At 40.5% G+C, this 20,431-nt stretch overlaps 1 protein-coding gene across 1 annotated transcript in view; it reads left to right on the top strand.

Moving 5' to 3' along the window:
• Positions 1-20,431, top strand: part of TSC22D4 (TSC22 domain family member 4) — an 816,869-nt gene that overhangs the window by 379,628 nt on the left and 416,810 nt on the right. The window contains exon 3 of the mRNA XM_044077341.1: positions 13,928-14,085. Within this exon, the coding sequence (XP_043933276.1) occupies positions 13,928-14,085 (158 nt within the window). The remainder of the gene's footprint in view (positions 1-13,927; positions 14,086-20,431) is intronic.

Genomic DNA, 20,431 nt, shown 5'->3' on the forward strand with positions numbered 1-20,431 from the left:
GAAATGAGGATTGCAGTGAAACAAAGTAGAGTAAGACTAATTAACTGGGGGTGGGGAGTTGGAGAAGATATTAGTCGGTTCCAAGGTGTTTATGTGGGAGGAGGGAGCATTGAGTATACTCAATGAGAAAAGGAGAATGGGAAGAGTGGGTCTGACCTATTTGTGGGAGGAGTTTGAAAAAGAAGTGAGAGTGGATAGGGTGTTTAGGAGGAAGTTGGGACAGCAGGGGAGTGTGTTAAGTGTGGATGAAGTATAAATGTAAGGTAAGAAGGGGTGGGTGGGAATCGGAGTTAGAGTAGGGGAGCGGAGTGAGCCCGAGCAGAGTGAGGGTGAATGGTTCTGTTCTCTCTCCTGGTTACTTTGCCTCATGGTTCTACCAGCTCCAATCAGCCACTGGCATACTTCAGTGTAAACTTTTAACATAAAAGAATTTGAAAGACCAGCTGTCAGTCAGAAAACACACAATAGTTAAAGTACTTGTTGCCAAAATAATTTGTAATATTAAAATGTTTTGATTTCAGTTAAAGGCAGTAGGGGGCAATATGGCTGTTTGATAGGGGGAAAGGGGAACTTAAACTATTGCAACCACAAATGCCAGAACTATTCAAAAAGACTGAAAGATTGATATAGTTCATCAGATGAGGACCTGAATTCACAACTTCAAGTGGTCAAAATTTTTCAGATGATATAAGAAAGTAATTTGGTCTTGATAAATGTTCAAAAGCGACCTTTAAAGCGGGAAAGCTGCAGCACCAAGAAAACATCAGTTTGGGACAGGAATGCAGTATACTCAATGCTAGAAGTCTAAACCTCAAAATGCACTCTCTCGAGGCACTCCTAAAAATGGAGAACATCGATATCTGTGCAGTAACTGAGACCTGGTTCAAGGCTCCAGAGAGCACCCCTGCAATACCAGGCTACAACACTTACCACACTTTTCGGCCACCAAACCAAGACCAAAACACTAAAGGTGGAGGAGTGTCCATATTCACCAAGGATATTCACACCTCCAGGCTACTTGCCGAACACAATGCATCTAAAATTCTCTAGGTGCAACTAACACTAGGTAAAAATGCAATCCAAATTGTTGCTTGCTACAGATCCCCCACCATGCCCCAAGATTCTCACTACACCTTTCTAAACATACTGGAAAATATTAAGATACAACCAAACACCCTAATACTGGGTGATTTCAATTACGCTGCCATTAACTTGGAAAACTACTTGGGTACCAACACCTTTACCCAGTGGTTCTTGGAATTCATAACTTCCAAGCCCTGGATCAATTAATCCATTGTCCCACCAGGGGCTCCAATATCCTAGACCTGGTCATTACCAACATGGGAGATAGATGCTCCACACCAGTGGTCACCCCCTCAATGGTCAGGTCTGACCATAAGCTAATCACTCTTGGCATCCACATCCCACCCCCACCCCTCAGTAAGGAAACCTCCGTAAAAAAAACCTCCAAAGTCAGCTTCATGCTACTCAAGCCATAAGTGACAAACTTCAACACCCATGCAGACAGGAGCTGAAAGTTCGACTGCTGAATCCTACACTAAGGTACTGTACAAGCACATCCAATCATGCATGAATTGTGCTATCCCAAATAGAACCAAGATGCTATCCTTCAAAAGAAGGAAGCCAATCTGGTGGTCCTCTGCTATAAATAAACTATACAACAGAAGTAAGAATCTGTTGCAGAAAAGAGGAAAATCCCAGGATGCAAAAAACTCCCTTACCAGCCTCAGTAAAAAGCTGAGATCCCTCATAAAATCCTCCAAAGCTAGTTACAAAAATAAAATTGCCAAAGATTCCAAAGACAACCACAAGGCATTCTATAGTTATGTCAAGAATCTAAATGGCAATGAGCTACAGCAGAATGGTGTTAAATGTACTGATCCCAAGGATATTGCCAATATCCTGGCAGATTGATTTAGTGCCAACTTCACCCCTCCCTCACTCCCTAAAGGGCCCATCTCAATACTAAAAGATTGCCAAATTCTGGTAATCACGGCCACACAGGTAGAAACTGCACTCTCCAAAGCTAAGACCATGGGACCAGATGACATCCAGGGCTGTGTACTACATGAACTACAAAATGAACTGGCACCTCACCTAAGTGTCATGTTTAATCATAGCCTCACCTCAGGCTTCATGCCCACTGAGTGGTGCACAGCTACAGTTATCCCACTCCACAAGGGGGGATCCACCTTGAATCCTGGGAACTACTGTCCCATCAGTCTGACAAGCCTGATCTGCAAGGGCATGGAACGCATTATCATGGAACTTATAAACAAAGACATCGGCAACCTTCAAACACTGGACCCCACCCAGTTTGGGTTCGTAAAGGGCTGATCTTGTCTCCTGAACCTGATTGACTTCTTCGAATCAGTCTCCAGAGCTGTGGACCAGGGTAAGGTGGTCCACACAGCCTATCTGGACCTCGCCAATGCCTTCGACACCATCCCCCACTCTGGAATCATAGATAAACTTACTAAGCTGGGCATAAATCCCTACATCACACAATGGTTTGCCAATTGGCTTACTTACAGAACTCAGACTGTAAAAGTAGCCGACTCCAAATCCAGCTTTAAATAAGTGGAGTACCTCAGGGTTCAGTCCTGGGACCACTCTTGTTTGGCATCTACTTCTGTGAAGTACAGGCCAACACTAAGGGACTCTGGCTAACAAAGTTCGCAGATGACTGCAAACTTGGAGCCATTATTGAATCACCAAACGATGTGGATATTCTACAAAATAGCCTTACAGAAACAGATGCTTGGTGCCAGAGCCATGGGCTCAAGCTTAATGCCAAGAAATGTATAGTTATCCCCTTTGGGAAAAGCCATGTACACATGAATTACCACATAGGTGGCAGTACACTAAACACCGAAAGTGTGATGAGAGACTTGGGGACACAGGTGGATGGTGGTCTCACCTTCGATAACCACATCGCCACAACAGTCAGGAAATCCTTTTATGTGGCACACATCGTCACTAACATTTTTTCTTCCAGAAAAAAGGAGGTCATTGTCCCACTGTACTCATCCCTCATTAGACCCATTATAGAGTACAACGCCCCATTTGGTATGTACCTCACAAGACATCTGCAACAGCTGGAAAGGCCACAGAAATACCTCACTAAAAGAATTACAGGCCTAAAGCAGATGCCCTATGCTGACCGTCTAAACAAACTCAAGCTGTACTCTGTGGCATATCGTCTACTCAGAGGCAATCTCTGCTTAACATACAAGACCATGTCAAACCCTGAGCTGTTGGACATGCTACACTTAAAGAAATCCTAATCCCTCAGAGCCACACACTCCAGGGATCTAAACCTTATCACAATGAACAAAACATGCTGGAGGGGTAGGTTCCTGACCCAGAGACTCCCCATACTCTGGAATAGACTGCCCATACATGTCAAGCAGAGTGTCTCCTTGGCTCTCTTCAAAAGGAACCTTGACAATTGGATGGGAGATAGGAAATTCACCCCGGGTATCACATCAGTCACCCTGCTAGACAGGGGTCCAGGGAAGTAAATACCGTGGGAAGAAATATCCAGGGAATTGTTATGGCTAGGCTTATATAGGCCCTAGGGCTGATAGCCTAGTACCAACCTATGAACCTACAAGAACTTAAGCAAGTGGGACTGTATAAATGAAGGATCAACAATAAAACATGAAAAAATGTGAATAAAACTTATTAAGGAATATTTTAGAAGACTTAATACTAAAAACAGTGTTAACATCTAGGAACAAAGTACAGGCTATAAACCAGTTTTGGAGTGATTGACTGGGCCCAAAAGGCATTGGCTAGTTTGGAAAGGAAAACAAGAAAGATGCTTCATGCTCATCAAATGATTTACAAAAATCAGTGCATACCAAGACTATATATTCCCCATTCTGAAGGAGGTATGGGTCTCCTGGAAATTGATTACATATATAAATTTGCAATTGTAGGACTGCATGCATATCTGGTGACCTCACAAGACCCAAACACAGTGAAAGTTTTAAACATGAGGAGTATAAGTCTAAGATGACTTTCCTGCTTAGCTTAGCAGAAGCATATTGTCTTTAAGTGGGAATGGAAACCAAACCAGAAGTAGATAAAACTCAGGTTGCAACTGAATGTGCCAAAAATCAAAAGAAGAAATATAAGATGAAGGATCAAATGAGAAGGCAAGAAATGTGGAAAATGCATAAATATAATTGCAAATGTAGAAAATTCTTGGAACAACCTCATGTTGATCAGGATCGAATGCAGGATTGATTAAGGAAAGGTGAATTTAAACCAAAATACGAAAGGTTAATATTAGCGGCCCAAGATGGTGGACTATGTAAACATTAGTTTACAAAGTTCATTTAACATGTGGGAGAAAGACAAAACAGAATTGGAAACAGTTGCACATCTTGCTGGTTGTGACATACTAATGGCAGAAGGACTTAAAGGCATAATAATGTGGGGCAGACTGTTGCATTGGGGATTGTGCAAACATTATGGTAGTGAAGTAAAAACACTGGAAACATGAGCCACACAGCGTCATAGAAAATTATGAAGTTTGATTGTATTTTATGAATTATGAAGTTTATTTGACATGGGATCACCCATCATTACCGACAGTTCAAAAAATAGATGTGAGATAACCAAATATAGTAGTCCATGAAAATAAGACAAAAGTAGCATTGATCATTGAAATTGCTACACCCAGTGACTACAGTGTCTTACATACAGAGAGACGTAAAGTCATTAAATACCAGGATTTGCAGGCAGAAACAGGGGCAGTGTGGAAGAAGGATACCCAGACAGTTCCAATAGTAGTAGGAGCAACAGGTCTCATAAAAAAGAATTTACAATCATACTTTGATATGCTATGATACATATAACTCTGTATGAATTGCAGAAGAACTTGATACTGGGTACAATGTGAGTGCTACGAAAAACACTTCTGGCTAACATCAAGGAGTGAAACAATAATAATTTCATGAACTTTAGTCATACTTTGACTTAGGAGTGGGGTCCATTCCGGTCATTGTATTAGAAACCCAAAGGACTTGGAGAAATAAAATAAAAGACCAAGACAATATAAGAGATGACAAACAGAACAATCTCAAAGGCTTGGGACTTCAAGGAACCCACCCAGTACCAAGAGCAACTGTGACTATGTTCTACCCCTCCCAACCTTACTCCTTCCTGTCCTTTCTAGACCTCTATCAGGAAGACTGTCCTTCTTTCTAAATCTGTGGAAAGCCATCACCAGGGATTAAAGTATTCTCAAAATCATAGAGAACAGGTACTGTATTTACGTCAGAGAAATTACACCCTTCTTGGGCATTCCAAAACCACAAAAAGAGCCAGAAAGACTCTTACTACCTATCTTCAGGGAGCTACTCCAGCAAGGATCCATTCAGCATGTCCTTCAAGAACAAAACTGAAAGGGATTCTACTCACAGATTTTTCTAGTCCCAAGAAAGGAGGGCACTTGGAGACCCATCTTGGACCTTTCAAAGCTAAACAAGTTCTTCAATATCCCAAAATTCACAATTCTTACATTGCAGAAATTACTGCCCCTGATCTTCCAACGTGCTTCTCTAGTCATAATAGACCTAAAGGATGCTTACCTCTATGTCCCCATAGCAGACAGTCACAGAAAATACCTACAATTTGTCTAGCACCTCTGATATTGCATTGCAGAACTCTGGGAGTTTATATTTACCCCTACTTAGACAACTGTCTCAGAGAAGATCCACTTCAGAGACCCTGGGTGCCCTACAGATCACTTGAAGCTGTTTTTAGAAGGTAGGTCTCTCTCTCTAAATCTTCAAAAATCTCAAATTCTGCTTCAAATAATCCTCTTCCTGTGAGCCATCATAAATTCAGTTCAGCAGAAAGCCTTTCTTCCCAGTGACAAGATTGTTCTCTTGACAGACTACCTGACACATCTATTTTCAAAGCAGTTCATCACTGCAAAAGAATTCCTTAGGACACTGGGGTATATGACATCATGCATCTTCATGATTCCATTTGCAAAGGTCCACATGAGGAAATTTCAATAGTTTCTAAAAAAAATATCTAGGAATAGCACTAGCAACCCCTGGAAATCCTGGTGCCACTCCTTCTATGCCTGAAAAGAGAACTCCTGTGGTGGAAGAACACTATACAAAGGAACCCAGGAGCAAATTTCACTCTGCCAGAAGCAGACAAGACTATTACTATGGACAGCTCAGGTGCAGCTTGGGAAGCCCTCTTAGGTTTGCTGAAGGTACAGGCATTTGGTCCCCACAGCAAAGGAAGCTGCATATAAACCTAAAGAAATTACCAGCAGTCTACTTAGCCTTTCAACAAAACTTAAGCACAGGGACACTGCAAATCTGGGCAGACAACACCACAGTTATGTGATACATAAACAAACAAGGGGGAACGTTGTCATACCCCCTGAGCAGCCTTGCCAGAAAATTTGGATGCTGGCTCAGGAGATGGGGTTAACTGTCATAGCTTCTTAAATTTTACATTCCGTGCCAGAACAATGCCCTAGCAGACTCTCTAAGCAGGGACCTTCTAGACCCCAATAATGGTTGTTGAAAAAAGAGGACTATACAGTGGGGGATCCCTTCAATAGACTTCTTTGCATCTCTCCACAGCAAGCAACTACAGAAGTTCTGCTGCAGAACACAACAGGATCTTGGAAGATAGATGCATTCTCCTTCACATGAACAAACTGGTTTCTGTATCCATTCCTGCCCTTACCCCTGAGCCCAGGGTACTAACAAACATCAGGGCACACAAACCTATCATGATCCTAGTGACCCCTTTCTGGCCAAAACAATGCTAGTTCTCTCTCCTCCTGATGCTAACTGAGGGGAGATTCCATGTCCTACAGTAGGAGATAGATCTCCTGAGCCAGGTAAAGGGATTTGTCTTCTATTTTCATGTTGCCAACCTCAAGTTACCCACCTATAGCGTGGGTTTTGATACCTAGGATGGCATCCTATCCCAGGGAGGTGCTCTCTATTCTAAGGGAAGCAAGAAAGCCCAATACCAGGAAATCATGCCTGGGAAAATGGAAAAGATTTTCCACCTGGTGTCACAGGAATGACACACTTACCCTACTGAAGCAGACATCAGCTCAGTCCTGCAGTACCTGTCAGGCCTCTACAGACTCAGCCTTTCTTTTACCAGCATTAAGTTACATACCTCTGCATTTTCCGCTTGCCTGAGCACTGCTTCTTCTATCTTCTCACATCCCCACATGGAACTTATTCTAAAAGGGGTGATTCCCTTGAGACCACACAGAAGGATCCCCATTTCACCTTGGGATGTAAATTATGTCTTAGAAAAATTAACCTTGCCACCTTTTGAACCTGCAGGCACTGCCTATCTAAAGATGTTCACCTGGAAGACCACCCAGCTTGGAGAGTTTCTGAAATACAAGCCCATATGTATAAAGAACCTTTCACTGTCTTCCTCAGGGGTAGGGTCCCTCTCAGAACAAACCCATGCTTTATCCCTAAAGTGGTATCAGAACTTCTTTTAAACCAGGCTATTCAACTGCCAGCCTTCTACCCAAATCCCCAGAAAAGTGCAGAGCAGGTCCTCCATTCCCTGGATGTGTGCAGGCAGAGCAGGTACTATCTAGAGAGAACTAAATCTCCTAATAGAGCAGAGCAATTGCTGGAAGCTTTTGCAGAAGGTAAACAGGACAGACCTGTGTCCAAACAAACCATTTCAAAATAAATAGCTAACTGCATTGTTATGTTACTCGCACCATGAAAAGGATTTACGTTGGCTTATTAAAGCCTACTCCACCAGGCATGGGGTGACTACCACTGCCTTCCTCAAAGGTGCTCTCACCCAAGCCATCCTACAGACAGCCTCAGGGAACTCAATGCACACCTTCACAAAATACTATCACCTAGGCAGTGTCTCCAGTGCTAGAGCAGGTTTTTCTTCTGTCATCCTGCAAAATCCTTTTATCCTAGGGTCCTACAGATTGCCCACCAACCATTATTTAGCTTTTTGAGTCTTCCCAAGAGTCAGTACTGGAACACTGACTAAGAAGAAGAAAGCTCCATTGTGTCCCCCTTACCATAATTGTGTGTGTTTGAGTAGATCTGTGTACGTACTCCCATCCTCCAGCCCCTCTTTCTGCTGACTGCTTTTCTCCCCCTTGCTGGGTGCAAGGGTAGAGGAGTTCACTGCAGATAGTCCTCTTATTTCCATCATCCCCTCTCTACCTCTTATGATTTTTCTAATTTTTACTCAAATTCAGAGAGCTGGGGAGGTTGTGTTGTCTTCAGGCATCAGACTGTTTGCTCACTGCTTAGAAAGACCTAAAGATGGCACAGACAGATGCCCTTCTTATACCCTAATATCCGTACATCAGTCATCAGACATCTGTCAGCTAAGGATGATGCAAATACTCTGGAAATTGGGCCAGTTGCTGGCTTCTGCATGGCAGGAAGACACAAAAATCAGTACTGCAACATTGATCGATTTATCAGCAGTTTTGGTAAATGAGACCCTACTGTACTTGTTATCACCCCACTTTTGTTCTCGTCATCCTGTAATCCTCATCAAGGACTGCTTTCCCTCACCCAAAACTGTCAGATTGCAGAATGAACAGCGACCACTTTAGTCTTGGATGTCTTCTTTCAAAGACCAGTGTTCACAGAGCATTTATTCTAAGCTGTCAACATGTTGATGGCTATGCAGGTTTTGCACATACCATCTACATGCTGTAACAGATACATCTGTAGATACATACTGACGTGTAGAACTGTCACTCAAACTTATAGTGGTCAGCTGCTATACCAGCAAGCTCAACCCCTTCCAAATGATCTTCAACAGGTCATTGTTGAGGGATAGCCTTTGGAAACAGCTGTTCACTTCCTCGACCTAGCTAGCTACCTCTTTTTTCAGAGTTCATAGGTTCATAGGTGTGTACTAGGCTAATGGTCATAGGATTACCCTGGCATTGTGCCACTCAACCTTAGTTCCCAGTGGCTCTGTCGTGTAGAGCCACTGGAGTGTTCCCCAGGGTGAATTTTCTATTTCCCATCCACTCATAAAGGTTTCCTTAAAGAGGGCCAGTGAGGTGCTCTGCTAGACATGTATGAGAAGTCTTTTCCATAGCATGGGCAGTCTCTGGATTATGAACCTGTCCCTCCAGTACATTCTGTTGATTGTGGTAATGAGGTTGAGGTCTCTGGAGCATGTGGTACAGAGGGATTGGGATTTATTTAGATGTAGCATTTCTAACAGAGCTGGGTCAGACATGGCTTTGTAAGACAAGCAGAGATCGCCTCTAAGTAGGTGATATAAGACAGAGAATAGTTGGGGTTTTTTTATTCTGTCTATATAGGACAAGTGTTTAAGGCCTAGGATCTTCTTTGTGAGGTACTTCTGTGGCTTCTCCAGTTGTTGCAGGTGTCTAGTGAGGTACATGCCAAATGGGGTATTGTACTCTATGATTAGCCTAACAAGGGAAGAGTAGAGGGAGACAATGACTTCTTTCTTCCTGGATGCAAAACCCTTAGTAATGAGATGTGCCACATAGAAGGACTTTCTGACCACAGTGGCAATGCGGTGATCAAAAGGGAGGTTGCTGAAAACCTGTGTTCCTAGATCTCTTATAATGCCTTCTGTGTTTAGTGGACTACCATCCACGTGGTAATTCATGGGAAATGGGTTTTTCCTCAAAGGGGATGGCGACACATTTTTGGCATTGATCTTAAGGCCATGGTTCTGACACCTGTCGTTGGTCTCAATGAGGCCATTCTGTAGGATTTCAACATCACTCTGGGAGTTAATAATAGCTCCCAACTTGCAATCGTCTGTGAACTTTGTCAGCCAGAGTCCCTTCATGTTGGCCTGGACTTCAGAGAAGTAAACACCAAACAAGAGAGGACCCAGAACTGAACCCTGTGCAACTCCAGTTATGACTAGTCGGCAGTCTGACTTGAAGTCAGCTACTTTCACACTGTGGGTTCTATCTGGGAGCCAGTTTGCAACCCATCTAGTGATATAGGGGTTGATGCCTAGCTTAGTGAGTTTTTCTATGATTCCTGAGTGGAGAATGGTATCAAAGGCCTTAGCCAGATAAAGGTAGGCTGTATGAACCACCTTCCCTTCATTCGTAGCTCTGGTGACTGACTCAAAAAAGTCAACCAGGTTGAGCTGGCAAGATCTACCCTTCACAAAACCAAACTGTGTGGGCTCCAGAGCTTGAAGATTCCCTATATCCTTGTTTATTAGGTCCATGATGATGCGTTCCATAGCTTTGCATATCAGACTCATCAGGCTAATGGAGCAATAGTTCCCAGGGTCTGTAGTCACTCCTCCTTTATGGAGAGGGATGACTGTAGCAGTGCACCATTCGGTAGGGAAAAAGCCTGAGGTGAGGCTGTGATTGAACAGGGCACACAGGTGAGGTGCCAGTTCACTCTGTAGTTCATGTAGAACACAGCCAGGGATATTGTCATGTCCTATAGAAGCTGTATTCTTGGCCTTGGACAGTGCTGTTTTTACCTGTGCAGCAGTAATACTGGGTGGCTGGCAATCTACTGGTATTGTGATTGGTCCTTGGGGGATGAGAGGTAAAGTTGGCACTGAATCTGTCGGCCAGTATATTGGCAATATCTGTTGGCTCAGTATAGGAGGTACCATTGTGCAGAAGCTCAGAGCAAATCTGGGTATTGCCGTGGAGATTCTTTGCATAACTATAAAAGGCCTTGTGGTTGTCTTTACTATCTGCTGCAATTCTGTTTTCATAGCTAGCTTTAGAGGATTTGATGAGGGATCTCAACTTTTTGTTGTGGCTGATAAGGGAGTTTTTCCAGTCTTGGGACTTTACCTTATTCCTCAACAGTTTTCTCCTTCTGTTGTAGAGTTTATTTATGGCAGGGGACCACCAGATTGGATTCCCTTTTTTGGAGGAGATTGTCTTGGTTCTATTGGGTATGACGAGATCCATGCATTTGTGTACGTGTTCGTACAGTGCATGGGTATATGATTCAGCAGTCATGCAACTATTCTCCATTTGCATGGGTGCCACAAAGTTAGCCATCTCTGTTTTTAGGAGCCCAAAGTTAGCTTTGGAGAAGTTTTTCATGGTGGTTACCTTTTGGGGGGGGGGGGATTTCCAAGGTGATTCAGATCTAACCAGGGAGGAGCTGACTATTGGTGTAGAGCAACAGTCGCCATGTTAGTAATGACCAGGTCAAGGATGTTGCTACCTCTAGTGGGGGTAAGAGCGAGCTGGTCCAGGGCATTGGAATTAATGAATTCCAGAAAACGCTGGCCAAGTGTATTGGTACATGAATAGTTTTCCCAGTTAATGGAGGGGTAGTTGAAGTCACCTAGTATAAGAGTGTTAGGTTGGACCCTAATATTCTCCAGGGTGCTTAAAAATGTGGAGTGTGAGTCCTGGGACATGGTTGGGGACCTGTAGCAGACTATGGCCTGAATCCCTGTCTTACCCAATGTTAGCTGCACCTAAAGTATGTCTGATGTGTTATGTTGGGCCACCAGTCTGGAGTGATCATGAACACTGTGATCTAGTGGTTGATCCTGTGAGCCTTCACCTTTCATCTGTGAAAAGACAGCAAACTACAGATATAAAATCGTACTATTAGTGCTGTCCTCTGCAGATATGAAAAAAACACCTGCTGCTTAATGATAGATCCTTCACCTTGTCACAATCAAACAGATCCCAAATCAGGATATATTACCAATGTACCAAATAACCATTGTAGGGAGGTACTGCCAAGTTAGTCTTTTCCTTTCCCTAAATGTGGAAAGGCATGACACTAATGTCTGTATTAACACTAACACCAGTGTCGCTAACATTGTTGTATTTGTCTTCAGACACTAATATGTTGCTTTGGTCAACAGAGTGCTCACTAAAAACGCCTACCCTGCTACTGTGCTATGCCCAGTGTGACCACAGATTAGCTCTCCTAGGTTCATTCTGTTGACGTCTCTTACCCTCTAAACCATTATAGTCATTCTTATGCCATCTTTTTTATTCTGCAGTCGTCTCACATAATTAAAGTATTTTTTCTTCCAGCATCGATAGTAAAGCTCATATATTATTTCATCTTTGTGTATTGAATTTTAATATTATTCTTTTAAGAGTATGTAAACTGTCACCAAAACTATCAACTCATTCTGCAGTCAGAAAGCTTGTCATTTAGTGTTCCTTTCCACTGTACTTCTTCCACAGCTGAGATATGGGTTATGTTACCTTATTTATCCTTGTTTGTTTCATCTGTTTGATTATTTGTTTGCTTGCTTGTTTGTTTTTTATCCAAAAAAATCTGACTAGGCAGAACCCATTTTCAACAGAGCCTGTGGGAGAAAAAGCTGTACAATGCAGTTAGATACTGAAGGCGTGATTTTGAACTGAACATGGGCAAATTGCAGTACTGGTACAAAAAGTGTTAAACTGGTACAAAATAAATAGATTACACACACGGCAACATTTGCTGGGCAGAGTACATAAACTGAGGGTGATACAACACAAAAATGAGCAAAATGAAAGGGATATTGTGAAATGTGTGATCAGTTTACAGTAGTCACAGAGAAGTGTATGGCAGGGTTTCCGGGTCTATATTACCAAATCGAAGTCTCATTTAAACAAATACAAAAAGACTGACACATAAACAGGGATCAACATAAACATTAAAACACCTAAACACAGAAAGGTTCCACATCGAATTCTCATGGTTGGCCAACTCTCAGAAACTGTAGTGGTTGAAGTCCCCATGTTCATTACATACATGGTACTCATGTAAAAAACTATCTACATACATATACTCATATGTACCACACTTTAGCTACTTAAATCTATTACCAAAATGTAACTTACATGAAAAACGCAGTTCATCCACTTCGGTATTGTGGGGGGCAACTCCGCCAACTATATATACCAACTCCGAGATTGCAATACAGTGAAGAAAGGACAAACTTTCCGATCTTCACTGTACCAATCTCACTAAGAACAGGTCGATCAATGGCATATTTAATGTAAGTCCGTTCAGTTAACAGACTTTTCCATTATGCAAGATACACCCGGTTAGGTAATATTCAGTTTAACCAAGTACTCAAGACAGTGAACAAAAACAAAAGCAAAAAACAGCTCCGGGAACTATAAAGGATGTCTTCTAGATTCAACTGAGTAATGCAGACCAAATCCAAAATAAGTGGTCCAATAGAATAACACAGGTTTATTGAGACACAAAATAAAAATAAGGTGAAAATAAAATAAATATAAGTCTATCACATCCACTGATTAAGCGCTTTTGTCTCCAATCGGAGACTTCATCAGAATCAATTAACCAGAATTCAGCCATCTTATATATACGACAAATGGGCTGGCAGTACGAATTAAATAATTAAATAATTCATAATTAACATTATTTAAGATTTTTAGGATTTTATAAGAAACCCCCCCACACACATACACCCGCTTATGCATACACATGGGATTTGGTCTGCATTACTCAGTTGAATCTAGAAGACATCCTTAGTATTCAATTTATTTACATTACTCAGCAGCAACCCGGGCTCGAGACATTGGCCAACTATTTTAATTCGACAACTTGACTTTCAGTGCTTACTTCTTGATATTTACACACTTTGCTATTAACTTTTGGTATTCGTTTAAGTAAGATTTCGATTTGGTAATACAGACCCAGGTTTCCTGAGGTGGAGTGCATTTGGAATGCATGGCATTAAGTAGTAGTTATAGGATGAATTATACAGTTATGCAGGGGTATTACAGTTACAGCATAAGGCCACATCATAGGTGAGCTGTCATAATTCACTAAACTTTAAAAGACAAACACTTTAATATGCAACACAGATTTACAATTTAATATTAATGTTATACTGACTCTGTCTTCTTCCTCCTGATGTATTCCAGGATTCAAGATCTCGTTCACAGTCACCTTGTCCTCTTTCAGTCACTGATGGTACTTCTCTAGCAGGACCTCAGGACATGATGTACAGGAATACACCACGCCTGAGCCTTACCAAAATGATTCCAGATACTGGAGCAAGTCATGACAGCGATGATGACAGGTAGGAGGTCAAGGCCTTGTAGAGTACATTGTTAATGAAATCAGGCTTGATTATAGCATAACTTCTATGAGAACAGCTGTGACATTGCTGTACTTCATTAAATGTACATCACACACACATTGTTTTACTTGTTTTCTGTGTTATTGTTAATGAAAATTATGAAATGTGTAGAAAAAATGTTGCATCCTGCCATGTTAAGAGCTACTTTTATCTAAGTTATTATCCCAGTAGTATACCATTATCTCTAACACAATGATCCAGATGAAATGAGTGCATTTAAAGGAATCAGTCATTGAAATTGGCATATTTCTGTTCCAACTCCCTGATCTAAACTCAATTCATTGTAACAAAAACCAGTACCATGAAGTAGAAAAACTGAATATACAGTAACCACACCATCACTAGCTAAATATCCTTCCAAAGGAACTGTTAAAAAATCCTCACTTTATTAAAAACATTTTGTTTTTAACTGTTTCATATATATATATATATATATATATATATATATATATATATATATTTTTTTTTTTTTTAGTTGTTCTATTGGTTGGCTGTTTCATATGATTAATTGTCTTACAATATATAAATGTGAATTAAAATGTTTTTTTTTATAGTACTGAGGAAGGGGAGACCCGAAAGGTTTGCTTGTTGCAATAAATTCTGGTGGTTTTACACAACTGTGTTCTATTTTGTTTTTTGATATTTTATTTTGTGTATTGAACGCAGTGCACCACAGTGTTTTCTTTGATTGTTGGACATATGTCATAACTTCACGTAATAAAATTAATATAGTTCATCAGAAAATTGATTTACTTTTGGAAGAATTGTTATTGGAAGGTAGGATTGATCTGGATATTTATACATTTCTTACAGTTAAAAATCCAGTTATTCCTTCCTTCTTTGAAATTCTGAAAATTATTAATGGTACTGATGATTTAAAGTACAGGCCCATTGTTGTGGCACATGGGTCAAAGACATAGCCATTAGCTACCTTTACCAATAAGAAAGTGAAGCCTCTATTTAAAGACACATTGCATTTATTGAAATATTCATGGCACTTCCTGGGTAGATTTGCTCACTCACTTTGGTCGAAAGGCATTATGTTTCTTACTGCTGATATTATAGTTCTATTTACATGTATGCCAAGAGTAGAAGGAATGGAGTTTTTTCATGATAGTCTCATTGATTGCACTTTTTTTTGGATGTGGGTATACCACTACTTATGGACTTATGACTATAGTGCTAGATAATAATTTTATTTTTTTTTCAAGTGAGAATAGTTTAGGCAGATCAAGAGAGTTGCAATGGGTGCAGTATGTGCCTCCATTTATGCCAATTTAGTTCTTCTAGCCTGGGAGAAAGCCTATGTCTTTAATTCAGTGTATTTCAAGCATTGTAAGCTATAACTCAGATATTTTGATGACATTTTTATTTTATGATCAGGTCCAGATTCATTGATGGATTTTGTCAAATATCTAAATGGTGCATAGCAATATAATGAACGTGATATGAATTACTTGGATACATAGGTTCATAGATTCGTAGCAGGTTACTAGGTTAGTGTCCCAAGAGCCTTTACAAAACTAGCCATGTTAATCCCATGTATCCCTATTTATTCTTTTTGGGGTAGTTTGCAGAATGAACTTATGAACAGACCGGGTCTGTGATCCTCATCGGCTACCCTAGTCTATGAGGGACATGGGTGCCACCCCAGGGTTGGGTTTGTGGTATCCCATCCAATTATCTAGGTTGTATTTGAATAGGCCCAGTGAGGATCTTTATTTTACATGAATAGGGAGTCTATTCCAGATAAGCGTCAGTCTCTGGGAGACATACCTGTCTCTCCAGCATGATCTGTTAATGTCACAAGTTAGGTTAAGATCCCTAGAGCAAGTGACTCTTGAGCCATTTGACTTGTGGATGTGCAGCATTTCCATCAGGGCAGGGTTGAATATTGCCTTATTGCCCAGGCACAAGTCACCTTTCAGCAGCCTATAAGATACAGAGTAAAGTGACAGGACTTTCAGCCTGTCCACGCAGGTCATGGTTTGGAGTCCCCATATTTTCTTAGTGAGACACCTCTGAGGTCTCTCTGCTGCAGTTGTCTGTTGAGGTACATGCAAAAGGGTACATTATACTCTGCTAGTGGTCTGATGAGGGTTGAGTACAGTGGAGTTATAACATCCCTTGAACTGGCTGCTATGCCCTTGCTTATGAGGTTCACTACGCTGAAGGCTTTCCTTATGACTGCAGAAACTTGGTGGTCAAAGTTCAGATTGCTATCAACCTGTGTTCCCAAGTCTTGCACCACTGGGTCGGGAGTGGGAGTGTGGGGGGGTAGGGGTGCTGTCAATATTGTAATTTGTAGGGAATTCTGTTTTGCCAAAGGGAATAATAATGCTTTTTTTTTTGCATTTAGTTTTAGACCACGGCATTGGCACCAATCATTTGTTTGTGTTAGTCCTTCTTGTTATATATTGACACCATTGGTGGGGCTCAGTGATTGCTCCCAGTTTGCAATTATCAGCGAACTTGGTGAGCCAAAGGCCTTCTACTTTGGCCTAGACTTCTGAGAAATAGATGCCAAACTGTAAGGGGCCCAGCACAGAACCCTGTGGTAGTTCAATGGTGACAGGTCTACTGGGAGGTGGAGTCACCAGTTTTGACAGAGTGTGTTCTTTTAAGTGAGCCACTTGGCTACCCATCTAGTTATATAAGGGTTAATCCTTATCTGGAAGAGTTTCTCAATGATGCAAGAATGGGGAATTGTGTAGAAAGCCTTTGCAAGGTCAAGATAGGCTGTGTGCACTGTCTTACCTTCATCCATGGCTTTGGTGACATTCTCAAAGACATCTACCAAGTTTAGTAAGCATGATTTACCCTTAATGAAGGCAAACTGGGTTGGGTCCAGCATTTGGAGTTCACTTATGTCCTTGTTGATAAGGTTCATATTAATTTTTCTCCTGTCCTTACAGATGAAGCTGGTTTTACATATGGGTATGTTGTTCCCAGAGGCTGTTCATGGCCACCCATTCTGCAGGGGGATTACTGTTGCTGTTCTCCATTAAGCAGGAATATAGCCACTTCTAAAGCTGTGATTAAAGAGAACACAGAGTGGGTCTGCTAGGTCTTGTTTTAGATTGTTTAGTAAATAACTTGGGATATTATCTGGTCCCACTGAGGTCGTGTTTTTGGCCTTGGTGAGTGCAGAGATTACCTGTTCTCTAGATATACTAGGTAGAGGGTTTGTGTCAGGTATACTTTGAGATATGATAGGTATGGATAAGAGGGTGATGTTTGCACTGACTCTGTCAGCCAGGAGGTTGGTGATATCTTCCAATGTAGTATGAGTGATCCCACCTACAACCAGTTTAGCACACAGCTGAGCATTCCCTTTTAAACTTCAGACATAGTTAAAGAATGATTTATGATTATCCCTGGCTAGGGGTGTGAGTTTAGTTTTGTAATTTGCTTTAGTAGAATTGATTTTCCTGTTTATGCTTAGGAGGAAACTCTTCCTCTGCACAGTGATATTCCTCTAGCTTTTGGACAATAGTTTCTTCCTCTTCTTATATAATCTGTTTATACTTGAAGTCCACCACAGTGGCTTGTTTTTACGGGAAGATCTGGTTTTGATCCAGTCAGGTACAGCAGAGTTTATGCAGTCACATCACTTAAGTGTTTGTACAGGGCATTTGCATACACTTCTGCATAGTGATCATTGGTGTCTGCGATTGTGGGTGGTGTGAGGCTTTTTATACCACTGTTTAGTATGCTACTCTTAGCTTTGGTGAAATGTTTTATAATTTTTGTCAGGTGAGGGTGTCAGTTCCAGTAGTTACTTCAAATGAGACTGATTTCTGGTCTGACCTAACCAGGGAGGGCATCATGTATGGGGAAGTGCAGTGACACCCCCCCCCATGTTGGTAAGTACTATGTCCAGAACATTAGAGACCCTAGTGGGAGTGCAGACTATCTGTTTCAGAGCATTTGTGTTCCCAAAGTCCAGGAACCTCAGGACAAGAGTGTTTTGCTCATATATGTCCCCCAGTCTATGGAAGGATAGTTGAAATCTCCGATGACTAAGGTGTTGGGCTGTATGCAGAGGGATTCCAGTAAATCGAGGTAGGCAGTGTGCTTATCCTGTTTCATGGTGGGAAATCTGTAACTAGCAGTAATGTGGTATGATACTTTCCAAATAGTTAATTGGAGATGGAGTAGTTCAAGAGAGTCATGCTGTTTGATCAGTCTTGAAGTGTATTTGGTTTTAATAAAGATGGATACACTTACACGTTTGGTTCCTTCACAGTTATTTTAAGATCTGAATGCGTGGAAGGCATTGTAGCCTTGGAAGGCCAGAGTGCTCTCAGCCTCATTGAACCATATACATACATTAATGTAAAAAATAAGTGGTTACATCTAGGATTTATCGCAAATCAACTTTTAGCAATTCATACCTTCATTTTAATAGTTTTCACCTAATGGTTCAAAAAAGAAGTCTTGTGAGAGGCCAGTTCATACTTATAGCACATATGACTTTAATAAAGGAAGATCTAATTGATGATTTCCAGCATCTGGAGCAGATGTCTCTGGAGAGAGGTTACCCCTTACTGTCCATTCGGGGTATTAGTAAACTCATTCTTTCTGAACGGAGTAAGAGGTATTATTCTTCCCAAACGCTGTTAGGATCAGGGTTTGGGAAGAATAACATCACTCACAATAGTGTGATTTATTTCACTTGTCTTCACAGACCAAGTTTAATAGGGCTGTAATTGTTGAATATAATGACTGTGCTAGAAAAGTGAAGGATATTATTAAGAAGAATTGGAATATTATTAGTGCATTTCCCATATACCTAGATGTTCTAGGAGCTCAACTTTTATTTGTGCTTAAAACTACTATTAATTTTAAACAGTTTATGGAGTCTAACAATAAATGTCAGTCAACTACTCTAATCAATAAGGGGACAACTAAATGTGGTACATGTAAAAACAATGCTCATATGTTACGGTTGAAGAGCAAATTATAGTAGATAATGGCATAATTAGTATTATTAGACCAAGTGGGCCAATTGTAGAACTAATGGGGTGGCATATATTTCCCAATGCAGTCATTGCCCAAGTTTCTATATAGCGAAAATGAAACATGCACTACAGAAAAGGATATAAGAACGTTTGCGTGATATCAAGGTTGAACATTCCAATAATGTACTTAAGTATTCCTTTATATGTAAGGATAATTGTCAGTTTAAATTTGCCATCTTAGAAAAAGTTAATATTGACCCTAGAGGAGGGGACTGCTCATTAAAACTAGAATTTAAAGAACTTGTTTTGCAACTAAGGTTAAATGCCATCCACCCTCCAGGTCTGAATGAGATGGTTTCTATTTCTTCAGTTTTTAAATTATAACAATTCATTATTTACATACAATTGGTACATATTTTATATAATTTTATAAAATATTTATTATTTAGGAAAATGTATTTAATAATCCATTTATGTAATGCATTACTTTTATTGATTTACACAAATGAAATTAATTAACTCATAACTTTAACAGGTTTGAAAATTATTTTTAAATTTTATAGATTATGGATCACATAAGAAAAAATATTTATATTGGATCTGTTTTCTATAAAATGACTTTTACTTATGTACTATGTATTCTTGAACACAGTGTTTTTTATGAAAGATTTAGAGGCTTTGATTAATATGAGACAGTTTCATTTTATTTATTTATTTATAGTTTGTTTGCCAGGATAGTCCATTGGGCCATGAGGAGCCCGTTTTCAGTGGAGTCCTGGGGAGAAAAGCTCCAGAAAATTACAAATTACAGATTTAACATGAGTAAGTTATTACTGAAATGTAATGTGCACAAATGAAGCAAAATTAAACAAATAGAAAAACACATATAAGTAGAGTTCATATATTAGTACAATGCAATAAGAGTAATATTTACAAACAGTCAAAGTCTTTAACAGTTTAACATATTAGCACAATGCAATAACAGATACGGTCTAAATTTTTTAACAGTTATGCTAATTTATGCAGTTAGTTTCTAGGCTACTGAATTGTACCATTCAAGGAGGTATGCTAATTCCTAGAGTTTATTAGGTGTACAAAACAGTGGGAGGCTATTGTGAATTATAGCTTATAGAGAGTAGCTATAGTGTAGGGAGATTATGTGGGGTGGGAGCAAGACCATTCCCATAGTGAAGTTAGGTGTGTGCGAAGTAAGGTTTTGAATGAAGAGAGGTTGCTGGTGGTGCAGATGAGAGGTGGGAGGGAATTCCAGTGGTGTGCTAGAGAGAAGGACATTAGATGTTTTCAGGTTTATGCAGTTCAAT

Source organism: Protopterus annectens, chromosome 7.part0 (assembly GCF_019279795.1).
Source record: "Protopterus annectens isolate FY-2018-M chromosome 7.part0, PAN1.0, whole genome shotgun sequence".
NCBI classification, from domain to species: domain Eukaryota; kingdom Metazoa; phylum Chordata; order Ceratodontiformes; family Protopteridae; genus Protopterus; species Protopterus annectens.